The sequence below is a fragment of the Rhinopithecus roxellana genome, chromosome 2, assembly GCF_007565055.1.
Source record: "Rhinopithecus roxellana isolate Shanxi Qingling chromosome 2, ASM756505v1, whole genome shotgun sequence".
Classification (NCBI taxonomy): domain Eukaryota; kingdom Metazoa; phylum Chordata; class Mammalia; order Primates; family Cercopithecidae; genus Rhinopithecus; species Rhinopithecus roxellana.
This window is the reverse complement of record NC_044550.1, coordinates 153007006-153033194: the sequence shown is the minus strand read 5'-3', so window position 1 is coordinate 153033194 and position 26189 is coordinate 153007006. Positions and strand designations below refer to the sequence as shown.

Below are 26189 nucleotides of genomic sequence, written 5' to 3'. Positions count from 1 at the left end.
AGGGTGACATGGAAGGAGAATTTCAGGTTAGCACCCAGCTTTCTATCTGGATGACTGGTAAATGCCAGTCACTGAGATTTGAAAAACCATTAAGAGAAGCAGATTGCGGAATAAACACAGAGTTTAGTGGGGACATATTTTTGTTTGTTTCCTTATGGCAAGATAAGTGTAACAGAAAACTTACCATCTTAACCATTGTAAAATGGACATTTTGATGGCATTAAGTACATTCACATTGTTGTATAACCAATCTCTGAACTTTCTGTCTCACAAAACTGAAATCCTGTACCCATTAAACAACAATTCCCCATTTCCCCTCTCCACAGCCCTTGGCGACTTCCACTCTACTTTCTGTTTCTATGAGTTGACTACTTCAGTTGTTGGCAAGGTAGTAGTTGACTACTCTAGCTACCTCACATAAGTGGAACAATACAGTATTTGTTTTGTTGTGATTGACTTATTTCACTTTATGCTAAGTCCTCCAAGTTAATCTATACTGTAACATGTATCAGATTTTTCTTTCTTTTTGAGGCTGAATAACATTCCATTGTATGTTACACTATTTTGTTTATCCATTCATCTGCCTCTGGACATTTGGTCTGCTTCCACCTTTAGCTACTGTGAATAATGCCACCTTGAATATGCAGCAGAAGAGTCATATACCTGGTAGAACCCAGTAGGTAAAAGGGCCAATGATAGACCCAAGTTCACGTGTTGAACCAGCAAACAAGAAGATATTCCTCCTAGTTTGTATCCTTGTCAGCATGAAAATTATTTTAAGAAGCTTAAGTTGAATAAGTTGTTAGATGACAGCCCTTGCTCTTCAATTTAAACCCAGGTCAGTGCCTAGTTACTAGCACTGATCTCAAGCTCACTTTTTGTTTCTATTCCTTGTATCTCATGCTGAATCATACATTCATTAGATAAGTTTGAGTGAATTGATACTTCATCTTCTCTGAAATACTTCAAGGCACTCATAAAGTCAGGGTTGAATATTGTGCCAGCAACTGCTAGTGGTTGCCTCAATATGTATTTGTCTCTTCTTCTGTAGTAATAGGTTTATTCTGAACACATAAACACACAGCTAAAGACTACTTTTCCAAGCCTCTTGCAGCTAGCTATGGACAAATGATGAGGCACAGGTGAATAAGATAGTTGGAAGTGACACATACAAATTTCAAATCACTCCCTAAAGGTGTATGGTTTTCTTTCCTTACAAATCCTGCTTTCAGTTCTTTTGTACTTGCGCCCAGAGTGGAACTGCTGGATCATATGGTAATTCTATTTTTAACTTCTAGATGGACCTCTGTTTTTGTTTTGTTTTGTTTTGTTTTTACAGAGGCTGCAACCTTTTGTATTCCTACTAATACTGCACAAGGGTTCGGATTTCTACACATCCTTGCCAACACTTGATATTTCCTGGGTTTTTTGATAATGGCCATCCTAATGGGCATGGGGACATGTTGTTTTCAACATACTTATGGGACATCCAGGCAGAAACGTCTAGCATGCTGTTGGATGTATGATTCCGGAATACAGAAGAGAAATAAGGCAATTCGGATCATTAGTAAATGGATGTGCTTCAGAGTGCCTTAAGAGCACAAAAAAGAAAGAAGACAATGTTGGTGATGGAGAGAACTCTGAGCAACTTTTCTTGATGGGCAAAAGAAGTCAAGCCAGTGAATGAAGTAATGAGAGGTGCAAGTTTTAAGAACAGACTGGCCAACAGTGGCAAGTGTCAGAAAAGGGAAAAGAGATGGAATATGAGAAGACTCTACAGGATTTGACCTATGCAGAAAGAAAGTGCAGTCATGACAAGGGAGTGCTGGGGGTGCAGTGCAGAATGAGTCAATGGATTGGGGAAAATGCAGCTTCTAGAAATTATCTACACATTTCCTAGAAAACAAGGTGGTAGGGGAATGAGGAGTTAAAAAAGTTGGAAGAATATGAAGTTAGGGTTAAAGAAAGTAACTTGGGCCGGGCGCGGTGGCTCAAGCCTGTAATCCCAGCACTTTGGGAGGCCGAGACGGGCGGATCACGAGGTCAGGAGATCGAGACCATCCTGGCTAACACGGTGAAACCCCGCCTCTACTAAAAAATACAAAAAACTAGCCGGGCGAGGTGGCGGGCGCCTGTAGTCCCAGCTACTTGGGAGGCTGAGGCAGGAGAATGGCATAAACCCGGGAGGCGGAGCTTGCAGTGAGCTGAGATCTGGCCACTGCACTCCAGCCTGGGCGACAGAGCGAGACTCCGTCTCAAAAAAAAAAAAAAAAAAAAAAAAAAGAAAGTAACTTGGCCTCTACAATTCAGGGAGGGAACACTTTTTTTTTTTTTCAGAGACAGACTCTCACTGTGTCTCACAGGCTGGAGTGCAGTGGCACAATCATAGTTCACTGCAGGCTCAAACTCCTGACTTCAAGCAATCCTCCTGCCTCAGCCTCTTGAGTAGCTAGGACTACAGGTGCACACAACTAAACATGGCTAATTTTTTTCTTTCTTTCTTTTTTTTTTTTTTAAATAGAGACAGGGTTTTGCTGTGTTGCCCAAGCTGGCTTGAACTCCTGGGCTGAAACCATATTCTGACCTTGGCTTCCCAAAGCACTGGGATTACAATTTATCATGGAAGTACATAAAGAGGAAGGAAAGCTCTACACATGTACAATTACTTTGCTTGTTCAAAGAAGAGAAGGCCTAAACAACACATTACCTGCTTGTCAATAATTTGTCAAATGCTTTGACTTTTCTTTTTTTTCTTTTCTTTTCTTTTTTTTTTTTTTTTTGAGACCGAGTCTTGCTGTGTCACCCAGGCTGGAGTGCAATTGCATGATCTTGGCTCGCTGCAACCTCCTCCTCCTGTGTTCAAGTGTTTCTTCTGCCTCAGCCTCCCAAGTAGTTAGAATCACAGGTGCACGCCACCATGCCCAGCTAATTTTTGTGTTTTTAGTAGAAACAGTGTTTCACTATGTTGATCAGGTTGGTCTCGAACTCCTGACCTCAGGTGATCCACCTGCCTCAGCCTTCCAAAGTGCTGGGATTACAGGCGTGAGCCACCGTGCCTGGCCAGATGCTTCAACATTTGAAGCCTCAATTTAGTTTTGTTATTCTTCCCCAAAATGGGTACAAATGTTATTTTAATGTATCAATTTACTGCTGAGGAAACTTAAGAACACTGAGAAATTAGGAACATTGAAATGTACGTGACAGCAAAGAGCACAGTGGGGCATAAACGTCATATGAATGCCAAACACATTTATGTGTACTTGCTATATATACTGGATAGTGAGCAAGACATTTTTATTTGATCTCCAATTCTTGTCATCATTTAATTCATCATCATCTACTAAACACTCTCAGTACTTCTCAGAGATAAGGACATTAAAACTTATCTTTTAATTTTTTTTTGCCAGAAACCAACAGACCACAAAAAAAATAATAAAATGGAAAACAAATAGAATATATGGAGCATTGTAGATTGATAAGGTCATAATATAAGAAATGGAAGGAGGAATATATAATATCTTCAAACTACCTACCTTTGATGTCTCCCTTGGTGAGTAGGAAGAGAAAGACACCTTTAACTAAGAAAGCATATTCAGGCAAGAAACTCAGCTTAGAAGTAAGGAGGAAGAGGTGCTTTCAGAGTAGTTATTAGTGATTTATATGCTTCTCTTCTCATGGAAATCTTCATTTTCAAAGCTTAGCTCAAATGCTACCTCCACCACAAAAGATATTCATCAAGTATTCATCATTTCTTCAGTTACGTTTAAGCAATGCCTTGAAAGACAGCTGAAAAGAGAAAAAGATCCCTTAATAAAAGGCAACTGGTTTTCTCATGAAACCAATTAAATAAATAGAAAGAGAAATACACAGGACTGTGAGTGATTGCCTTACAATACTCACAAACAGTCTGTAAAACTTCATTCTATTACTTTCAACAGTGACCACAAAGATTTACTCAGCGTTAAGCACTGTACTAGGAATGGAAGTGATGGCTATGAGATGCCCTGTTGGGAGGTGGACTTGGTCTAGTGAAGAGCCTGGGGCAAACAGAAATGTAGTCAAATAATTACTACACAGTGTGATAGGCACATGGCATAGAAGCGGCATGGTGTCTAGAAGGAGTGAGTTGCTCTGTCCCACTCACCCCCCTAATACCTCTGAACTCATCTGCATTCTCTCTCACTCACTATACTTTAGCTACATTTTGAGTTTCTTGAACATGCCAAGTATGCTTCTGCCTCAGGGCCTTTGCACTTCTTATTCCTCTGATAGTCTGTCACCCCGAAATCCACGGGGCTTACCTCCTGTCTCCATTCAAGTCTCTTATATCACTTCATCAGAGTAGCTTTCCCTGACCACTCCATACCAAATTGCACCCCATCCCTTCATTTTATATTGCTTACTCTTTTCATAATTCTTATCATCATGACATATCATACATTCATATGTTTATTATCTGACTCTCTTATTAGAATCAAAGTTCCACAAAAGAAAGAACTTTGCTTTATTCACTGTTGAATTTACATAGCTGGAAGAGTTCCTGGCAAAACAAATGGGAAGAGATAAAATGGGATTCAGGAAAGATTTCACAAAGGTGATTATACCCCCAGAGTTTAGAAGGATGCAAGAGATTATCATAAAAAGATAATGGAACTGGGAATAGCAGGTACAAGCGTGTTCAAAGGTAAGAAAGATTAAAACCACGTGGTTTGTTTAAATAATGCGAGATGGTGCGGTGTTGGTTGGGCATAACCTTTCACTTGTGCTTCTATTACAACAGTCACCTTTTCTTTTGTAGGAGAGTTGTTTACCGCCCTTCTGTCTTTCTCAATAACTTGAGAGCTCTTTAAGGGCTGGGACTGTTTCACTCATGTTTTCATTTTCCAAGTTCTTAATCAGAGCAGATATTCTGCAATTGCTAAATAAATAAATGATAAAACAATATTTATTCATTGAACAAGAAAACTCATTTATTTGTTCAATTAAAATGGATTTCTCTCTGTTGACAAGTGAATGCCCTGTTTGTAAACTTTATAAATGAAAGAGACCTCAGAGGTAATTTAGCCTTTCCATTTTATAGATGAGGAAACTGAAGCATAGAAAGGTTGATTGCCTGACTATACAACCTGCTAAGTATAATGAAGAACTGAGGCCAGGCCTCGTGGCTCATACCTTTAATCCCAGCACTTTGGGAGGCCTAGGTGGAAGGATTGCTAGGGACCACGAGCTCCAGACCAGCCTAGGCAACATGGTGAGACATTGTCTCTACGAAAAATAAAAAATTAGCCAGGTGTGGTGGCATCTGCTTGTCTGTAGTCCCGGGTACTCAGGAGGCTGAAGTGGGAGGACTGTTTGAGTCTGGGAGGTAGAGGCTGCAGTAAGCAGTGACCCTGCCACTGCATTTCAGCCTGGGTTACAGAGCAAGATGGTTGTTGTTGTTTTTTTAAAAAAACAAAACAAAACAAACAAAAAATCAAACAGGCCAGGCGTGGTGGCTCATCCTTGTAAGCCCAGCACTTTGGGAGACCAAGGCAGGCAGATCACCTGAGGTCAGAAGTTCAAAACCAGCCTGGCCAAAATGGTGAAACCCCTCTCTACTACAAATAGAAAAATTGGCTGGGCATGGTGGTGTGTGCCTGTAATCCCAGCTACTTGGGAGGCTGAGGAAGAAGAATCGCTTGAGCCCAGGAAGTGGAGGTTGCAGTCAGCAGAGATGGCACCACTGTACTCCAGCCTAGACAACAGAGTGAGACTCCACCTCAAATGAATAAACAAACAAAAAACCTGGTGCTCCAGTTTGAAGCACGGTATGTCATCTTTTCACTTAAAGATGTGCTTTCAGAAGTGGCCTGAACATTTGGTTTACCTATTAAAATAAAAACTGTACATACTTTATTATCTATCTTCGAGAAACAGACAAATCTCAAGAAGCCACGTGGATCTTCATTGTCGTTTTTTGTTGCAGTTAAAAGTGTAAAGTCAAAAGCAATCTAGGTGTACATCAATGGAGAAATAGCCATATTCACTCTGTGATAGCCACACTATGCAATTTTATGAAGCATTTAAAATGGATATAGTTTGATTCATACAAAAATGTAAAACTGCTCCAAGACACGGATGCTAACCAAAAAAAAGGAAGTCGCCGGATGATACTATACTATACTGTACTATTTAAGACTTGTCAGTCTCAGGTTTTCCCACCAAAACAGCACAACACAGGAAGTAAGTGTATAGGAAATTTCAGAATGATGAACTCCAAACAGGATATGCATCTGTAACAAGGGCTACCTCTGGAGAGAAGGGGAGGGGAATGAGGCGGTCTTTGACCTTGACAGTAATTTATGGTTTTTAACAAGGAGGGTGCATTCTTCATCTATTAGTTTTGCTTTAGTTGGCTGTGAAAATTAATTTTTCAAGAAATAGTACTGACTGTGATTTCTTCTCTATTCAGTGAGGAAAGGGAGTGACAGGTAATGATTCTGTATCAAGGCTGATTAAAGAATAAAAGAAGGTCTTTCGGAAGATTAAAAAGCAAAGAAAAGGTTGAGAAAAAAGAGCACGAAGAGTAGAAGGGAACAACGGTGTACTCGCTAGCAATGGCAATACGGGTTATTAAAGGGAAGGGTGGGGGCGGGGAACCCTGGCCGACTCAGGATGCAACGAGAGGAAGCCACGCTAAAAAGCAAAGCGGGATCCTAGAGGGGCGGGGCCCACCTCAGCGCGCAGGCGCAACCAGGCCCAGGTGGCCGCCGCCGCGGAAGCGAAGCCACCTATAGACGCCGCGCCGCTTGGGTCTGCTGCGCATGCGCAGGCGGATCTGCGCTGGAGTCTTCATCTTTGCCACTGCTGCTGCCGCCTTCCTGGGATTTGAGTCTCGAGCTTTCTTCGTTCGCTCGCCGGCGGGTTCGCGCCCTTCTCGCGCCCCGGGGCTGAGAGGCTGGGAAGGGGTTGGAGGGGGCTGTTGATCGCCGCGTTTAAGTTGCGCTCGGGGCGGCCATGTCGGCCGGCGAGGTCGAGCGCCTAGTGTCGGAGCTGAGCGGCGGGACCGGAGGGGATGAGGAGGAAGAGTGGCTCTATGGCGGTACGAAACTTCCTGTCCCTGTCTCTTTCTCGGGTTCTCTTAGGCCTCCCCTCTTGGCCCTCAAACGGCCGGCGTTCCGGCCCCTCGCGCCGCCCCTTCGGGCCTCTGGTTGGGAGTCCTGTCCGGCCTGACTTAGGCCGAGCGCAGCGTGCGCGTGCCCCCCCTTCCCGCGGCGGTCTCCCGGCTGGCCCACGCCCACCATACGCACCCACCCTGAGGCGGCCGGGCAGGGCTGGGGGCCTGTGACTGGTCCCGGCCCCCGGCTTTGCCGTGCTTTCCCTGGGGCGTCTCGGTCGCCTCTCTGCTGCGCTCTTTACCCTTGTTTTTTTCTGTCGATTCTGAGGTGGTGTTTTTTTGTGCCTGTTTTTGCCCCGTGGCCTTAGGGTGCCCTTCCTGTCCCTTCTTTCAGAAACAGTCATTCTGTGATAATAGCGAAATAAAGTTAATGCTGTACAACTAACGTCTTGTTTCTTGATGGTCAGTTTGTATGGAATGCACCTGCAAGGGTACCTCCTTGTCTGAAAGTCGTGCTTTAAAAATAATTAATTAAGAGAGAGAGAGAGAAAGATGGCCCATAAAGAAAACCCTGAATGTCTCCTGTATTAAGGTGAAGTTTTTCTTTTTTAAGAGACTGCCGTTTAACCTACATCATGGAGGTATCTCATGACCCTTCGGCTTACAGTTTTCAGTGTCATCTCATATATTTCTTTTTCTCAAAATAAATTTAATGTATCATGTACTTCTCTCTAGAAGGGACATCTGGTTTTTAACTTTTGTGAATTAACAATCCCTTCTTGCCTGTTACACCAGATTTGAAACAATGTTTGTTCCTTGCCTAAAACATACATTCTTGATTGTCTTTAGAATAGAATAGTAAAAGTGCACATTGGGCACCACGCAGGTCCTTGATGATGTAACTTTGATAAACTTGTAAAAAAAAAAAAAACATTATCTTTGGTGGCAAGATTTAGCATTAGTCTTTGAAATGTGAATGTGTAGGATTTCTTTTACAAAGATCTGGAAATCTTCAGTACCTCTTAAGTTTAAGCTTATTTTTATACCAGTAAAGTCTGATTTTTTTTTCCATAAAATACGTATCTTGTTAAGTAATTATAAGGTGATCTAACTTTGGATGTGCTTATAGGCCCATGGGACGTGCATGTGCACAGTGATTTGACAAAGGACCTAGGTTAGTGCTTGTGATGATCACTTCAGATTTTCATAATACTAGTTTCTTTGAGAGTGGTTTCTTTATTTTGTTTGCTTATTTATTTATTTGTTTATTTTACTTGGTAGATGAAAATGAAGTTGAAAGGCCAGAAGAAGAAAATGCCAGGTTAGTGAAATTTTCTGTTGATGCCTATTACACAGATTGTGTGATACAATGGTTCTGTCAGTTGTCAAAATTATTTTCTTACAATCATTGGCGTCATTACAACACTTACAACATTTTGGAGGACATTGAATCCTTTAAAGCAGTTTCAGGACCTAATCTTACGCCAATTCTGTTTGTTGATAGTTTAAAGGACAAAGTTTTTGAACTTAGGATTGGACTGATTTTACACTGTTGAGTAACTTGTTACTCTTAAGTGACTTCAGTAGTGAAGTATACAGTATAATCATTAAGCTACCGATAAAAATATTTTAACTTAATTGAAAATGTTTTTAAGTAAATCAGGAACACTCCAAACGACTGCTTTTCCAGTTTATTAACATTTTTGATGGTATAATGGCACTTTGGTTGTAATTTCAATGCTATGTATTATTTACATTCAAAATGTATTTAGCTGATTTGTTATAAGGTTGATTTCTTTGTTAGATTATAAGAAAGATGTAAGTATTTGATTATAGAACATATACAGGGAGTCAGAATTTTACCCCAAATTTCAGAAAACAAACCATGCAAAGAAGTACATGGAGATGTAGACTTTACCCTGACCACATGCATTAGTGTCAGTAACGGAGGGAGAGGTAGGTAGAAGATTTTAAAGAATATTTGGGTTTAAAAAGTGGAAGATAAACCACTTCATACTGAGTAAGCTGCAATCAGAAAGATAAAACAGGTGTTGGTGAGCATATGGAGAAATAAAACCCTCATACACTTCTGGTGGGATTGTAAAATGGTGCAGCTGCTTTGAAGAATAGCCTGGCCATTTTCTCAAATGGTGAAACATGGAGTTACTACCATATGAGCCCTCCACCTTAGAGAAATGAAAAACATTCACACAAAAACTTGTACGTGAATATTCATAGCAGCATTGTTAATAGAAAATGGAAAAAAAAAAACTTCGCAGCTGCATCAACTGATGAATGGATAGATTAAGTGTGTTATATACATACAGTGGAATATTATTTGGCAGGGAAAATAAAATGAAGTACTGGTAGATGTTACAATATGGACGAACCTTGCAAATGTGCAAGTGAAAGAAGCCGGTCCGTAGAGACAGATTACTGGTTGCTAAGAGTTGGGTGAGTGATTGCTAATGTATACAGAGTTCCTTTTGGGAGTGATGCATATATTCTGGAATTAGTTGTGATGGTTGGACTATGTGAACATATTAAAACTCAGTGGTCCTGTTTGAATGGATAGATTGTGTAATATATGAATTGCATCTAAAAGCTGTTAACAACAAAAAAATGGATAGAGGGAAAAAGTGAGAAGTGGAAGTAGAAATAGCTTAGGAGGAGCTGAAACTACAGTTCAACTTCCTTACCCAAAAAATCCCCTATAGTCTTTTCACTCATTGGTATATTATCTGAAATGTTATTTCATTTTGAAATTTATGTGTTCAACTCAGTTCCTGATTCAGATCTCAACCACAGAGTTGAGATTAGTTTTAATTTATGTTATGAATGTGATTGAATATTTCTTTATATCCATTCCTTCATTTGGTCAAGAAATTAATTACAGGGTATAGTTTTACAATCAAATATATTTCTCTCTATGATCATCTTTATCCCATTGATTTTTATTTTTATTGGTTACAATTTTAAAATCTTATTTTCTGATCAAACGTTCTTTAATTTTAATTCTGCAATACACAACTTGCTAAAATTTATTGGAGGGAACCTTCTACTTTCCCTGAGTCTCACTGTCAACATAGCTTTATATTCCTTTCTACAACTTCATTTGGGGAGCCGTTGAATTGATTTCATCCTATGGGGGAGAAAACAACTTCCTTTACAGTGTTATTTTTCTAGAAAAAGCTTAAAATTTTATCATGTTTCTAACATTCTCATGGTGATAGAAAATTAAAACTTCTAAAAGAGTAGGCCTATTGAAGAAAGGAACTCTGCCAAACCTACTGCTATCTGGCTTGGTACATCACTGCATTGCTCTACCTAAGTTCCTGCTGTTAGAATTTGCCCCCGTTTCCTGACAGGCTTATTGCTGAAGCCTCTGTTTTTCTTAAACATTGCATTACAGTCTCCAATTGTGTTATATCTATCCAAGTTTTGACTAAAGAAAGGATACTGTTTTGTGACATAGAAAGCAAATGGGACTTGTTTCTGGCTACCGAGAAGCTTATTTCAGCAGGAGGTAAATGTACTGAACAATTACAGCTGCATATTTGTTTTCTTGAAGCAAGCAGTGGAACAATGAAAATTTAACAGTTAGGTTTTGACTTTTTATCTTTCATTTTGCTTTATTTGGTGATTGTGCTGTAAAACGCCACTGTAAAGATCAAATTGATTTACATAGAAACTACCCGACAGAAAGTGCAGTTTAGAAGAGATTAGCAGAAATCTAATGAAAAGTGCTCTGAACTGTGTCAACATCTGGACATTTTTGTTAAGAATGCTACTAAATAATTTAGAAAGTTGGGCCAAATCAGCTACTTGCTTTGTACTTCAATTTTCTTATCTGTGAAATGAAGTGATGGTTAATTCCCACTGTTGAAATTTTAATTACGAAAAAAATGTAAGAAACCAATTACGCTATGGTACTGGAAGTGTTATTTGCTGGTAAATGACCATGTGCTTGAGTTTCATGGGAATGTGAATGTTTTATTGTTGCATACCAGTTTTGTTGTGAAAAGACAAGTTCAAGTATTAACTGGTCTTAAAGTAATTACTTTTAACATTCATGAGAATTAGCTCCTTATTAATATCAAATTGGAGAACAGCCTTGAATGAAGATACTTTTTTAATCTTAAAATTTTATTTTTTATTCAATAAAGGACGTATCTTCAATAAGATTGATAACACAGAGAACCAAGAAGAAGCGTGTATGTTAACTGAATACTGAAAGAGTTAATGTGATTATACCACAAATCTGAGTTCTTGAACACCAAGGAAAGGAGGAAACTGTATTATGTAGGTCTGGGTAGTGATAGTACTAGAACCTGATACACAGTGGATGTTCAGTAAAGATTTAGGATAATTAAAATTGATTAACTTTGTCATATAGTTTTAAAATGTGTAAAAAGCTTGAATTTCAGCCCACCATCAAATTATAAATCATTAATTGCGTCCTTTTTTTTTTTTTTATAGACAGCCTCTCACTCTTGCCCAGGCTAGAGTGCAGTGGCATGAGCACAGCAACCTCCACCTCCCAGGTTCAAGCCATTGTCTGCCTCACCCTCCGAGTAGCTGGTATTACAGGCGCCCACCACCATGCCTGGCTAATTTTTTTTTTATATTTTTAGTAGAGATGGGGTTTTATCATCTTGGCCAGGCTGGTCTTGAACTCCTGACCTCATGATCCACCCACCTCAGCCTCCCAAGGTGCTGGGAGTACAGGTGTGAGCTCCTGCACCCAGCCTGGCATTTGCATTCTACTTACAATGTTGAGTACTTGTTTTATGCAAGTTACTACAAATAACAGGGAATACGAGAGTCAGATTTTACCATTACTGTCTCCAGTGGAGACAATAATTTTAGGAACTTTATTAGATGTAGCTTAGAAATACTAATATAACCTATCTGCACTTCGGAAAAGTAATGCCTGACGTGTATATTTATTTTTGTTGTTTGTAGTGCTAATCCTCCATCTGGAATTGAAGATGAAACTGCCGAAAATGGTGTACCAAAACCGGTAACATAAGGCTTTGAAATCCAGTTACTTTCCTGATACAAATCTTTATCAATAGCTTCACAGTTTACATAGAAAGCAAGCTGACATTTTACATTACCTTCAGTATCCTGTGTTATCTGACCCTTTCTTATATCTCCTGCTGCATCTGGTGCTATCAAAAACATATATGGGAATTAGCAAGGAGGAAAATAAATAGTAGAAAGACGTCAGAGGAAAATAGTATGTGCAAAGGCTTGATGTTTATTGCTTTCAAGGAACTGAATGGTTATAAATCTACTGAATATAGTGTGCCTGGTTTTCAGAGCAAGTTTTGAGTCCCACAGCCTTTGAATGTTAATGATTTTTTAGCAGTGCTTTTTAATGTATGTGACAGTCCCTGACTGCATGCCTGCATTCCTTTGATACTTTGTGAGGTGAACATATCACTGGTCCTATGAATATTTGTACATTTTAATCCTATAAAAAGGAAGTTACTGTTCTGCAAGTTTGAAGTTGTGTACAAAAAGTATTTTGCATATGTCATCTACTTATTTACTATGATGTGATTAAGCACAAAATAGGCTTTAAGAGCCAAAGTAAAAACTTCACAAATGTAGATTTTGCATGTAGGGCCTCTTCTAGGTATACAAGAATACCAAGAATAATTGAGCTTCTGCTTAACTATTTGGTACTTCTTATGTTTTGGGTTTTTTTTAAATTCTTTAATTGATTTGGTACTTTTTATTTGTGACATTGTGAATCTTAAAATTGTTTTCCTCTTAGATTCTTTTTTTGCCAAGAATTCTCAAATACATAGTTTTTATAGTTTTATCTTGTAGATATCTTAGTAAGTTGCTTTAGATCCTTTTTGCAAGAGGGGCAGATATAATAGTAAAAAAAAAATATGAGGTGGTGTTTACCAAAAGGAGATGATGCCAAAAAAGATTTCATTTCTTTATTCATAGTCTTATCCTTTTTATTATGTAGAACATCAAAATTATGAGTTGAAATACGTGGCAGCATTATAAGCTTGTAACTTTAAAATTATATCTCAAAAAAATACAGAGTGGGGCCGGGCACAGTGGCTCACACCTGTAATTCCAGTACTTTGGGAGGCCAAGACGGGTGGATCACCTGAGGTCAGGAGTTCGAGGCCAGCCTGGCCAACATGGTGAAACCCTGTCTCTGCTAAAAATACAAAAATTAGTTGGGCATGGTGGCAGGCATCTGTAATCCTAGTTACTCTAGAGGCTGAGGCTGGAGAATTGCTTGAACCTGGGAGGCGGAGGTTTCAGTGAATTGAGATCACGCCACTGCACTCAAGCCTGGGCGACAAAGTGAGACTCTGTCTCAAGAAAGAAGAAAGAAAAAAAACCAGGGTGGTTACTTTTTTTAGTTATTAATATTAGATGTTGAAATGGATTATTGAATGTATGTTATAATTTGTTTATGTTCATGTAGAAAGTGACTGAGACTGAAGATGATAGTGATAGTGACAGCGATGATGATGAAGATGATGTTCATGTCACTATAGGAGACATTAAAACGGGAGCACCACAGTATGGGTACGTTATTTTTTAGTAAGTAACAATTGTGTAAATGCTATATAGCAAAGAGAGTGTACCTATATCAATCTCTCAGTAGTTGATTCCATTGTTTTTATGTTTTTCTATTTTAACATAAAAGAACTCTTGTTAAAGTTTCATCATGAAGATACTTCTTTCCTAAAATAAAGTTAACTGATTAGGCAAAGGTACATGGAAGCAGCAGTTTTTGATCCTGAGTTTAAAGTGCTTTTATAAAAGAATTGAGTACTAGGCCAGTCATGGAGGTTCATGCCTATAATCCCAGGACTTTGGAAGGCTGAGGTGGGTGAATCACCTGAGGTCAGGAGTTCAAGACCAGCCTGACCAGCATGGTGAAACCTCATCTCTACTAAAAATACAAAAATTAGCCAGGCGTGGTGGTGGGTGCCTGTAATCCCAGCTACTCGGAGGCTAAGGCAGGAGAATCACTTGAACCTGATAGGTGGAGGTTGCAGTGAGCCCAGATCGAACCACTGCACTCTAGCCTGGGTAACAGTGAGACTCTGTCTCAAGGAAAAAAAAAAATACTATAAATTCTTTGTTTAGAATTAGAAATCCTTAAATTGTAATTTGTATCTGTGCTTATTATTTCGCTTTATTACTTATCCAGACCTGAGTTTAGGTTTTTGATTTTTTTGTCCAATAAAAACAATATCAAAAGTATTTCTTTTTGTTGTTAATAGTGTTTTCAGGTTTTTAATTTTCCTGTAGGCCTTTTAGGCCAATGTTTGTCTGAAATTTTGTGTTCTATAAACTGGACCAAGTGAATGGACTGTCATTGACTCATTGAGCACATAAAGACTCTTACAGAAAGATTGGAAGGGAAATGCATTGAAGTATGAATTGTGATTTAGTTGCAATAGGAGAATAAGAGTCAATGTGTTTTATTTTTCAGATTGGCTGTATGATGTTGTTATAGCTCATGCATTGGAAACATAAAATACATTAATTTCACTGTAGTTCATTAAGCAACCTCATCTGGAATCAACCAGTCGATACAAAAGTATTGTTAAATATTTTATTAGTAGAGTCATTTGTTTTCAAAAGTCATTTCAGGAAGCTTAAAGCCAGTTCAGTTATTGTCATAGTCAGTTTTGTATTATAGTAATGATACATGTACCCATGTAATTTTAAAATCCTAGCACCTTTTTAGGGAACAGTGTAAAGAGGCTAGTTTTTCATGTTAGGGGTGGATATTCTAAATGTGCTCCTCATTCTCATTTGGGAAAGTAAATAATTACTTAATGAGAAAGTTGGGCTTATACTATAGTACTAGTAGGGCTTTCTGCTAATAATAGGTCTTTACTGTCTGTATTATGCAAAAGGAACACATATAAAATTGTAATAATTGCATGTTCATTAAATATTATATAAAATTATTTGTACTTGCAAGTTATAGAACAATTTGAAGCAAATGACAATTTTTTTGGATTATGAATGGTACCTTTTTTTGGTAGAAATTGCACTCAAATATTAAATATATGTGGACTTTCATAGTACCTTACTAAACTTTATTTCTTACAACAGTTTTCAGTTTTATGCATTGTAATTATGTTTATACATATTTATTACCTTTAGACACTTTAGATTTCTATAGAGTAGAAACCATTGTATTCAAAACTCTTCAGTAAAACAGAAAACTGATTTATGAATTTTTCTCTTCGTCACATTGCCTTAAATATAGTAAGTATGCCGTAAATGGTTATTGACTAAATAAACTGAATGTTATTTAGTTACAGTTGTCTCTGAAGGTTTTTTCCCCTTAGACATTTGGTTATGAAAATTTTCCAATACTCACAAAAGTTGAAGGAATTGACCTGTGACTGCTCATTTACCCATCACCTAAATTATACAATCCGCATTTTGCTTTGTTTGCTTGAACTCATATCCCTCTATCTATGCCTTAACCCATTTATCAGTTGATTTATTTTTTATTCATTTTATGAATTTCTAAAGTAAAGTACAAGTATTTGTGAAGAGTGTAAAGTTGCTTAACCTCTCTATTTCAAGGTATATCCCTTGAAAACAAAGTCCGTGAGAAAATGAAATTTGATAAACATTTACTTATACACAGCGTTTTCAGAAGCAAATTTAAAGAACAAACTGTGTTAAAGGAATAGTACTGAATTGATTTATTGTAAATTGTTACAGGTTGTTTTTTTAGGTAACATACCTTTGTTACAAGTTCATTTTATATGTGTGTAATATATGAAGAAAAGCAAGTCTTTTTTTTTTTTTTTTTTTTTTTTTTGAGACAGAGTCTCGCTCTGTCACCCAAGCTGGAGTGCAGTGGCCGGATCTCAGCTCACTGCAAGCTCCGCCTCCCGGGTTTACGCCATTCTCCTGCCTCAGCCTCCACAGCAGCTGGGACTACAGGCGCCCGCCACCTCGCCCGGCTAGTTTTTTTGTATTTTTTTTTTAGTAGAGACGGGATTTCACCGGGTTAGCCAGGATGGTCTTGATCTCCTGACCTCGTGATCTGCCTGTCTCAGCCTCCCAAAGTGCTGGGATTACAGGCTTGAGCCACCACGCCCGGCCAAAAGCAAGTCTTTTTTTTTTTTTTTTGAGACGGAGTCTCGCTCTGTCGCCCAGGCTGGAGTGCAGTGGCCAGATCTCAGCTCACTGCAAGCTCCGCCTCCCGGGTTTACGCCATTCTCCTGCCTCAGCCTCCCGAGTAGCTGGGACTACAGGTGCCCGCCACCTCGCCCGGCTAGTTTTTTGTATTTTTTAGTAGAGACGGGGTTTCACCATGTTAGCCAGGATGGTCTCGATCTCCTGACCTCGTGATCCTCCCGTCTCGGCCTCCCAAAGTGCTGGGATTACAGGCTTGAGCCACCGCACCCGGCAAGCAAGTCTTAAAGTAGGAATAATTTATCTTGGAAAGTAGTTTGTTACCTATCTCTGTGAGATTCATCCATTTATATACTCAATAAATACTTTTTAAAGGCATAATTTATTTGGCACTGTGTTAAGTAGCAAAGATAATGTGCCTTTATCAAACCGTCTGTGATCATTCCATTATTATATTTTTTTTTACATTTACTGTGCTACAAAAGAACTCTTGGTAAAATCATCATGAAATTTCCTGGAGTCCACAAATTAGATAGAGTTACATGAAAGCAGCAATTTTTTTTATTTGTGAATGTATTAATTGATGAGAATGCAAGAAGTTATTATTTTCCAGAGGTAGTGAGGAAAACAGACATGTGAGTAAATATTTTCAGTGCAACGTAAGTGCTAGAATAGAAACATGTACAAAGTGATTCGAAAGGTTTGAGAGGAAAGTTTGCTGAAAGCCTACAGGTGTTAAAGAGAAGATCCCAGAGGTGACATTTGAATTTGTTTGAATAATTTTTGAGAAGGGAGACAGTGGTTTTTAGGTGGAGGACACTGCTTAAAAATAAGTGTAGTAGATGCATGGCTTGGAGGAAGTACATGGCTGGAGGATAAGGTAGATGAAAAGAGATTGTTGAAATCACTTATGAAAGGATTTAGGATGCATTTGCTATGTCTTTGTAGACCTTGCAAGCTTGTCCAACCAGCCGAAGTTATTTTGTTGTTGTTGTTGTTGTTGTTCTGTTTTGGTTTGTTTTAGGCTTTTAGCTGCCCAAAGCCGTGGTTTTTAGTTTCTGTCTCCAGTGATAAGTGGAAAAGAGGGATGATGAAGGGGCTTTACTGGCCTAACCGGATCAGAAACTGAGGACCCATGACTGTATTCTCTCACTTAGACACCCCAGTTAGGTTTTTAGATAGATCATATTATTTGAAAAGGTATTACCTTTAGACACTTTGGATTTCTATAGAGTAGAAACCATTGTAGCATCAGTAGTTGAGATGGGTTAGATGGAGAGACATTGACTAATAGGTGTGAAGTAATTGTCCAGGTGAGATGATAATCTAGACTAAGGCAGCAGTAGTAGAGAGATGAATGGGAAAATAGTATATTTGAATATTTGAGAAACAAATATAGTCAGGCATGTGGTATACACCTGTAGTCCCATGGACTTGGGAGGCTGAGGTAGGAGGATTGCTTGAGCCTTGGAGTTTCAGGGCAGCCTGGGCCATATAGTAAGATCCTGTCTCAAAGAATAAAAAGAAAGAAATAACAAATAACATGGGTAACTGGTTGGTTGTGGATGGAGGAGGAGATAAAGGGACTTAAAGATTTCTAGAGCAGTTAATTGGGTCCAGGTGGGCGCTACTCCTCCCACCTCCCACAAAATAGATTCATTTGACATGTTTATTTTGAAGTTCCTATAGAAAATCCAAGTATAGGATCTAGCATTTAGAGTGGTATGAGAGTTCATGGGGATCTATTGGACATTATATCAAATTTGCCTCTGCAATTTTTCATACCACTAAGCTTCTCTACGCAGAATGAATACAAAGGCTTGTGACTTGAAAAAGAAAAATGATGTTTTAAAAGGCAGAATGGGGAATAGAAAGTAGCTAGGTGGAAAGCAAAGAAGCTCATCTATTGAAGACTTAGGGCTAAGCCTTTTATAAAAATACCATTTTATTCTATAGCAGTCCTATAAGAGAACAGTTTAGAGAAAATCCTTGATTTTTCTACATTTGTAGAAAAATCATGTACATCATATGTAGATAGCACTAAGTCACTTTTGCTGAATTTGGATTGTTAAAATGTAAACGTCGTGAAGGCAGGAACCAAATTTGTCCAGCTCCTCATACTTTTTCCTTAGCCTAGAATCATACCTGACATGGTTTTGGTGCTCAGTAAGCATTACATGAATTAATCAGTCTATAAAGTGATTATTTCAAGTTGGTGACGATAGTACTGCTTGACAGTAATGTTTGGTCCACTTTGTAATTCTTGCATTTCTAGCTGTGGAGATACAATTATTTGATACAATTACTTAAACATTTTATTACATTTACATTTTTGTTTTTTAAGTGGAAAAGAAAAATGACAGTGCAAATGTAACTCAACCCAAGTCTTATATTTAGTACATTAGAGACAAAAGATGGAAGTAATTATTGTTAGACCCAAAGCAGTGAATCTAAAGTCCAGATGGCTGAACTTCTGAGAGGAAAGAACCAAATATGTCACATGAATATAATGTGAGAAATATATCATTGAAAATACCTATGACTTGAGGTCTTACTGGTATCTTTTTTTTTTTTTTTTTGAGACGGAGTCTCGCTCTGTGGGCCAGGCTGGAGTGCAGTGGCATGTTCTCGGCTCACTGCAAGCTCTGCCTCCTGGGTTCATGCCATTCTCCTGCCTCAGCCTCCTGAGTAGCTGGGACTACAGGTGCCCACCACCACACCTGGCTAATTTTTTCTATTTTTTAGTAGAGAGGGGGTTTCACCGTATTAGCCAGGATGGTCTCGATCTCCTGACCTCGTGATTTGCCCGTCTCGGCCTCCCAAAGTGCTGGGATTACAGGTATGAGCCATTGCCTGCCGTCTTACTGATATCTTTTTGTTCAGTGGGAGTTGGTCCTTCTTTGCCCATTCCTGTTTTCTTTTAATTTCCCTAGTAACAGAAAAGTCTATTTTAATTAGTATATTTGATAATACTACTCATATATAAGAATCCATTATATAAAAAAAGTAAAGAACTATCTATAACCCCTTACAGAAAATTTATATGAGGCTCATTTATACAAGTATAAATGCAATGAAATATTCAAATAATTATATACAAGTCTTAGATGTCTTGGCCAAGATTACACTAACAACTGACAAAACATTTGAATGTGGATTGGTCCAACTTCAGAAATTTTTTTCTTTATCACTGTGTATTATATTACATCTAAAAAGGTGCAGCTTAATACTTTTTTCAAATATATGCATTAATGTGACTACAACCAGATCAAGATATGAAACATAATTGGCATCCTAGAAGTTTCTCTCATTTTTCCTCTTGGTCATTAACCACCCACCACCGGTAAACGCTGTTCTGCTTTCATGCTAGACTTATTTTTGAATTTCATGACAATAAATTTCTATTACGGACTCCACGAATGGTTAAAAAAGGATTTATTAACAATATCCAGTGCAGGAAGAACTGAAAGGCCACTGGATTTAACAACAAGTTGGAGGAATTTTACTTAGGCTTAAGATTGCTGTATGTGTAATAACTGGCAGGCAAGGAAATGAAGAAAAGGGGTATAAACTATGTTTCCCTTCTTAGCCTTATTTCTTGTGAAGTTTGTTACAGTAGAATGTTGAGTTAGTGGCAAAGAGATTTTTGAAATGGAAACAAGTCAGTTTTTTTTTTAATGTTTTTGCCTTTTATTGAGCAAGTGACTTTAGAAACTAGTTTAAAATGTTTTTTAAAATGTGTGTTAGCTGGGCGCGGTGGCTCACTCCTGTAATCTCAGCATTTTGGGAAGCCAAGGCGGGAGGATTGCTTGAGCTCAGGAGTTCGAGACCAGCCTGGACGACATGGTGTGAGATCTCATCTATCCAAAATTCAAAAAATAAAAATAGAAATTATAAAAAATAGAAAAATAAAAATAGAAATATTACTGCTTTGTTTAAGCTTTTCAGGATAATTTTTGGTTTTTTGTTTGTTTTTAGGAGTTATGGTACAGCACCTGTAAATCTTAACATCAAGACAGGGGGAAGAGTTTATGGAACTACAGGTAAAATTTGTATTTTCTGTTGCATCAGTAGGGAAATAAGGCACATATCTTAAATAGGTGTTAATCACTTTTTTTTTAGTGGGAGACAAGTCTGGCTTTGTCACCCAGACTGGAGTACAGTGGTGCAATCTTAGCTCACTGCACCCTCCATCTTCCAGGCTCAAACCATCCTCCCACTTCACCTTCTCAAGTAGCTGGGACTGTGGGCGTGCACCACCATGCTTGGCCAATTTTTGTGTTTTTATGTAGAGACCAGGTCTCGCCATGTTGTTCAGGCTGGTCTCGAACTTTTGAGCTTAAGTGATCTGTCTGCCTTGGCCTCCCAGACTGTTGGGATTCCAAGAGTGACTGCTGCGCCTGGCCAAGGTGATAACATAATAGCTCTTTTTAAAGGTAATTTTTGACCATACATCACAGGGACTGGTAAATTTTTTCTGTAAATAGTCCAGTAGCACATATTTTAGGCTCTGCTTTGTTTGGAATGCTTGCCAGGTTTTTTGCCAGGAATAGTAAAAAAATGTTTGTTTTCTGTTTGTGTGTGTATGTGTGCCAGGAATAGTAAAAAGGTGTTTATATTTTCTGTTTGTCTATGATATGTCCCAGCTTCTTGCAAGTGTAGCTCCTTCATTTTGTAATTTTATAAAACAGGAACAAAAGTCAAAGGAGTAGACCTTGATGCACCTGGAAGCATTAATGGAGTTCCACTCTTAGAGGTAGATTTGGATTCTTTTGAAGATAAACCATGGCGTAAACCTGGTAAGACTGTTGTGGATTATATTAATTTCAATATTTTTAGTGTGAAGTCATCAGAAAATTTTTTGAGCATCAATTTAGAATTTTGTTTTTTCATTATAATTTTAATTGTCTTAAGCAAATGATGAGTAATAATGACTTGGATTATTAAATCTTACTGGTGGCCTCGTATTACTTAAAATGTAGACTTATTGTTTATTATAATGACGTTTCTAAAGGAAATAATTTTATCAAAAATTTTATAGTCTTTTTGCCACCGTAAATGATAGAGTAGTGATAACTGATAGAACTCTAAATTTATATTTTTATAGTTTAGTATATTTTTGATGCTGCATAAAAATAGACCTGAAATATTTGTACACTAAAGATGTCTTTTATCTTTAGGTGCTGATCTTTCTGATTATTTTAATTATGGGTTTAATGAAGATACCTGGAAAGCTTACTGTGAAAAACAAAAGAGGATACGAATGGGACTTGAAGTTATACCAGTAACTTCTACTACAAATAAAATTACGGTAATTAATAAATACTCCGGAATACCCTTGGCTTGTCTACCATCCCACTTTTACTCCCCAAATAAATCGCTTCCCTATAAAAGTGGTTAAATGATATACAATAGTTTAAAAATTCCATTTTGTTTACTATGTTTGTTTTTCCCTTCCCTCCCTTTTAGAGTTTTGTATTAATGATTATCTGATGTTCTTACTTTCAAATCACAGACTAGCCACAGCTAGTTTGTCTTTATATGGCCTATTAATTAAATATTATGTGGTATCTTAATGGGGAATATGTTATTTAACTTAGGCCGAAGACTGTACTATGGAAGTTACACCAGGTGCAGAGATCCAAGATGGCAGATTCAATCTTTTTAAGGTGAATTTTAGTAAATTATCCTTGGTTGCTCTCATTTTTTGTTCTTGAGTCTGCTCCCATACCACTACTCAAGGGACAAGATTAAAGTGCAAATAGCTACCTTTTTTCCAAACCTTCAGCTTCCTGGTGACTTACAAATTTGCTGATTGTTGTTTTATCTCCACTTTTGCAAGCATGTGAATTTATAGCCTATTATACTAACAAATGCCAAGTAAAACTGTTCTTTGCTATATGTTGTGATTTCATTTTGAGTTGCAATACGTGTTTGTAGGATAGAAAAGTTAGTGGCAACAGATTAAGTTCTCATTGTAGATAATACTCTAATCTTTATCAACAGAATTGGAGACTTTTTTGTTTTCTTTAAAAAAAATGGTAAGGAAGGTGGCATACTGTTTATCTCAATGATACTGGTAACACTGATATCATTGGTGTAATGCCCTGATAGCTCAAGATATCTTCAAAAATCTTAGACGTTCTCTGAGAGGCTTTAAGAACTCAACAGAATGAGATAAAGCCATTGATTTTAAAAATTGGTACTTGAAAGGAGTAGGTTTATGTGAGAGACTTTGAGGTTGATAATACAACTTGTGTATCAAGTCTGGTTTCTGGCTTCTCCATTGCATGGTATGATCACAGACCCAGTCCGAAGAATAATACTGTATTGTCATAGTTCTTTTATGGAAAACTGATTGTGTACTCTTTTTTCTTTACCTTGATAGTTGATTCTTGTATTGAATGACACTGAGATGAAGATTGGGAGTGGCTTTTAGATTGGGTTATATACTCAGGGAACTTAAGTGGACTGGAAAGAGACCTCTGCTCCCCTCTTGGGTTTGCAGCCCTGTCCACCAGAATACTGCCTTATGCAGTGTGTGTGCTATGTCTGCAGATAAAGCACTCTACTGTACACAGTTCTATATAGATAATTTTATTTTTAATTTACATCCTACTTTGCGTATTTGGTTCTTTTGCAAATATTTTGAAAGTGTGTGGTGATGTCTGTTGTATTTTAAAGGGTCATCAGGTTTTTTTGGGTTATATTGTCTATAATGGCATTGAATTACTTGACTACAATGGGTGGAAAAGTTGTCTTAATGAGCTAGTTCATTAGCAGCAGTGCATTTTATTTTTTTTTAATAGAAATGAGAACTGCCATCATAAACTGTTAGCTTCTGTATACTTTATTTTTTGTAGTAGACTTTTAAAAAGAGAATAAAAAGAAACTCCTAGGGGTCAGTCTCATTGAAGGTAGCCATTATGAATGTGTATTTATATACATACTGTGTACTGAAAAACGTATTTTGAAGTTTCTTTTGGTTATGTGAGGAGGTCAGAGTGTTCCATTCTGATTGGATTCTGAATGAAAGATTTGAATTTGATGGGTACAGTCTTCATGGTTTTCTTGCCTTGATAGTGTGTTTAAATACTAATATGTTTGGTAGAAATACTGATTTGGGAAGAGGGTGTGTATTAAGACTGTGTGTGGCAAACATTTTTTCTTTATGTATGTTGTGGTTTGTAAGAAATGTTGGAAATAGGGCCATAATGAGCAGGACATTGATTTTAAACTAGCCTGCAAACATTTGTGTGGCCAATAGGAAGCTGTTTGAAAGTTCCTGAGCAGTAGAATGAAGTGCAGATCTGGTTTTTAGAAAAGGAACTGGCAGCAGGATGGGCTGTAGAATGAAAGGGATATGAAACAGATAGGGTTATATTGCCATACTATAGGAATGAAATGAACTAGGGCCTGAACTCACTCACGAGGGTGAATGGGCAAAGGAGTGGATTTAAGAATTAAAATTTATTTTCATATCTACTGCTAATAGAATTTTTTCACCCTTAAGTGTGAGACAACCCATCATCCTCTTTAAGATAACTTTATTTACTTTTCATTAAATAATTTTCAAACCCAGTAACAAGTAGAATAGTACACATGAACCCTTAGGTGCTTATACAGCTTCAACACTTAACGGTGTTTTGACATTCTTGAGGTAACAGCCTTTTGTATACTTCAATATGAATAAAGTTTTACTAAAAAGCAAAATAAAGGAAAAAATTTAACAGGTGTAAAAATAAAGCCACTCATTTGCGTGCAAAAACAATTGTGTAATTATTTAATTAGAGTGAGGGGCAAGAGAGAAGTGACTAGTGGGAATAGATAACATGTATGCATGAGAAAACACTGACTACAACGTTTTCTTAAAATATTTTTTATTCATTTGTGCACACATGCATAGCTCTTTCCCCCCGCCCCCGACTGTGAATCTATGAGCTTTGTCACCAGTTTTCTGAAATTTACAGTTACGTGTCTTGGTCTGTTTTCATCCATTGTACCAAGCACTCAGTTGCACCTTCTCGATTTGGAAGCACTTATGCTTCACTTGTGGAACACTTTCTCTTACTTTTTTCTCTGCTTTCTGTTCTATTCTAGATAAATATTGGATATCTTCGAATGGTCTTCTAAATTTTTTTTATTGTTTTTCTCTTTTTCGTCTTTTCCATTATCTGGGAGAATTTTTTATTCTTAAAATGTTTCCACTTAGTTTTCATTTCTGCTGTTAATTTCCGAGAAAAGTTTTCTTTATTATGTAGTTGTGGCATCTTATTGTTCATGCCTACGGTAATGCAGTATCTTTTTCCCCCCTCTTTCAAAGGATATTAATGATAGGCTGTTTTGTTTCTGTTAGATTTTCTTTTCCTGCATAGTCTGTTTTCAACTTGATTATTTTAGTTAGTACTTTTAGCTTCTGACTTTGACTTTTCTGAGATGTTTGTTGATTGTTGGCCATACACTTATGTAAGGGTGGACTGCTAAAATTGATTGGAAGCTCTTTGCATCTGAATAGAACTTGCTTGACTGCAGGCTTCACTGGAGGGCTGTTTTTTCACATTCCCTGCTGTATTTTTAGGTGTTTTTCTTTTTGTGGTAATCAGATTTGTTTCAGATAAAATATTCCAGTATTCTATCTGGAGGGTATATACTTGGCTAATGCAAATGTTCTGGTAACTGGAGCTTTTAATTTCTGAATTTTTGAGGGGGTCCTGACATGATAATCATTGTCTTTGCTTTCTCATTGCTGACTTAGGATTTAGTTTTCTTTGGTCTGCTCAGTCAGTTACTATTTTTTAATCTAATTTCAAAGTTCTAAATTTTGTTGCCTTCTTAATTTTTTTCCTATGGGTTGAAACAAAATTGTGATAATTCATTTATGGTTGTCTATTTTTCCTTTTTTTGACTTTTAACGTGTAGTAATGTTTTCATAAGTTCTTAAAAATTTTTTATAAATATAATTTAAAATGGCTATATAGTTTGTTATTTGGATACAACTTAGTTTACTTAACAAGGGTTTTTTTTTTTTTTTAAGATATTGTTTGTAAAGTTAAACTTTTATAAATGAAGCTATGATAGGCAGCCAAAGGAAATTTCAAAAATAATTTTAAAACTAAGTACAGTGATAGCATAATTTGGCTGAGTATTTAGCTTCTCAAGGTTGTAGACTTAAGTTTTGTTTGGATTTGTCAGGTCTGACGTAAATTTGTTTTTAGAAAATTAGTTACAATGTCTTATGGTCATTTCTTAAGATATTAGGTCATATGAAATAATCTCATTATGTTCTGGTTAGACAAATTTTGAGTCTGTAATCTTGAGTGTAACATCTGAAGACAAACAAATGGAAAATCAAGTTGACTGGAAAGGGTGCTAGAATAGTGAGGATTTTCAGAGTTGTTTAATAGGATGAGGATATTATGAAGAAATTAAGGAAAAAAGAAAAGCTGGGAAACACAGGCAATTTTTGTGTGTTTAAAAATCTGTGCCATTTTCCTAATATCTTCTCTGACCTCACCTCTCTCTTGCTGTTTTAATATCTCTTCCACATCTCTTCTCCAGTCCTTCCTGGTTCCTCCTTCCCAGTTTTTAACTGAGCATTGACTGTGCCAGGAAGTATCTTAGGCTTTGTGGGGAAGGGGAGGTCACCATAATAGACATGGAGCCTATAGTCTGGACATTTATTGTGCTTAATGGGAAAATTTAGGTATTAATTAAATAATCATGCTAAAGATGATATAAACTACATGTTCTATGGAGTTTGAAGAAGTGACATTTAAGTTGATTGCCAAAGTCAGTCAAGTAACAAATATTTATTGAGTACTTACTGCGTGCCAGGTACTGTTTTAGGATGAGACATAATAATAAGGTGATGGAATTTTGTGTGTGTGTGTGTGTGTGTGTGTGTGTGTGTGTGTGTGTATCTGTATTAATTTTT

At 37.4% G+C, this 26189-nt stretch overlaps 1 protein-coding gene across 12 annotated transcripts in view; it reads left to right on the top strand.

Moving 5' to 3' along the window:
- Positions 1-6803: 6803 nt before the first annotated feature.
- FIP1L1 (factor interacting with PAPOLA and CPSF1) overlaps positions 6804-26189 on the top strand; it is a 75389-nt gene continuing 56003 nt past the window's right edge. For 4 of the 12 annotated variants that reach the window (XM_010369028.2, XM_010369027.2, XM_010369022.2 and 1 more), the window contains exons 1-8: positions 6805-7081; positions 8226-8270; positions 8378-8417; positions 12062-12119; positions 13560-13663; positions 20234-20298; positions 20947-21054; positions 21436-21566. In XM_010369028.2, coding sequence (XP_010367330.2) covers positions 6997-7081; positions 8226-8270; positions 8378-8417; positions 12062-12119; positions 13560-13663; positions 20234-20298; positions 20947-21054; positions 21436-21566 — 636 coding nt within the window. In that variant the 5' untranslated portion in view covers positions 6805-6996. Of the gene's footprint in view, positions 7082-8225; positions 8271-8377; positions 8418-12061; positions 12120-13559; positions 13664-20233; positions 20299-20946; positions 21055-21435; positions 21567-21855; positions 21925-26189 lie in introns of all 12 variants that reach the window. The other 8 variants (XM_010369018.2, XM_010369017.2, XM_010369026.2 and 5 more) reach the window with 5 other exon arrangements.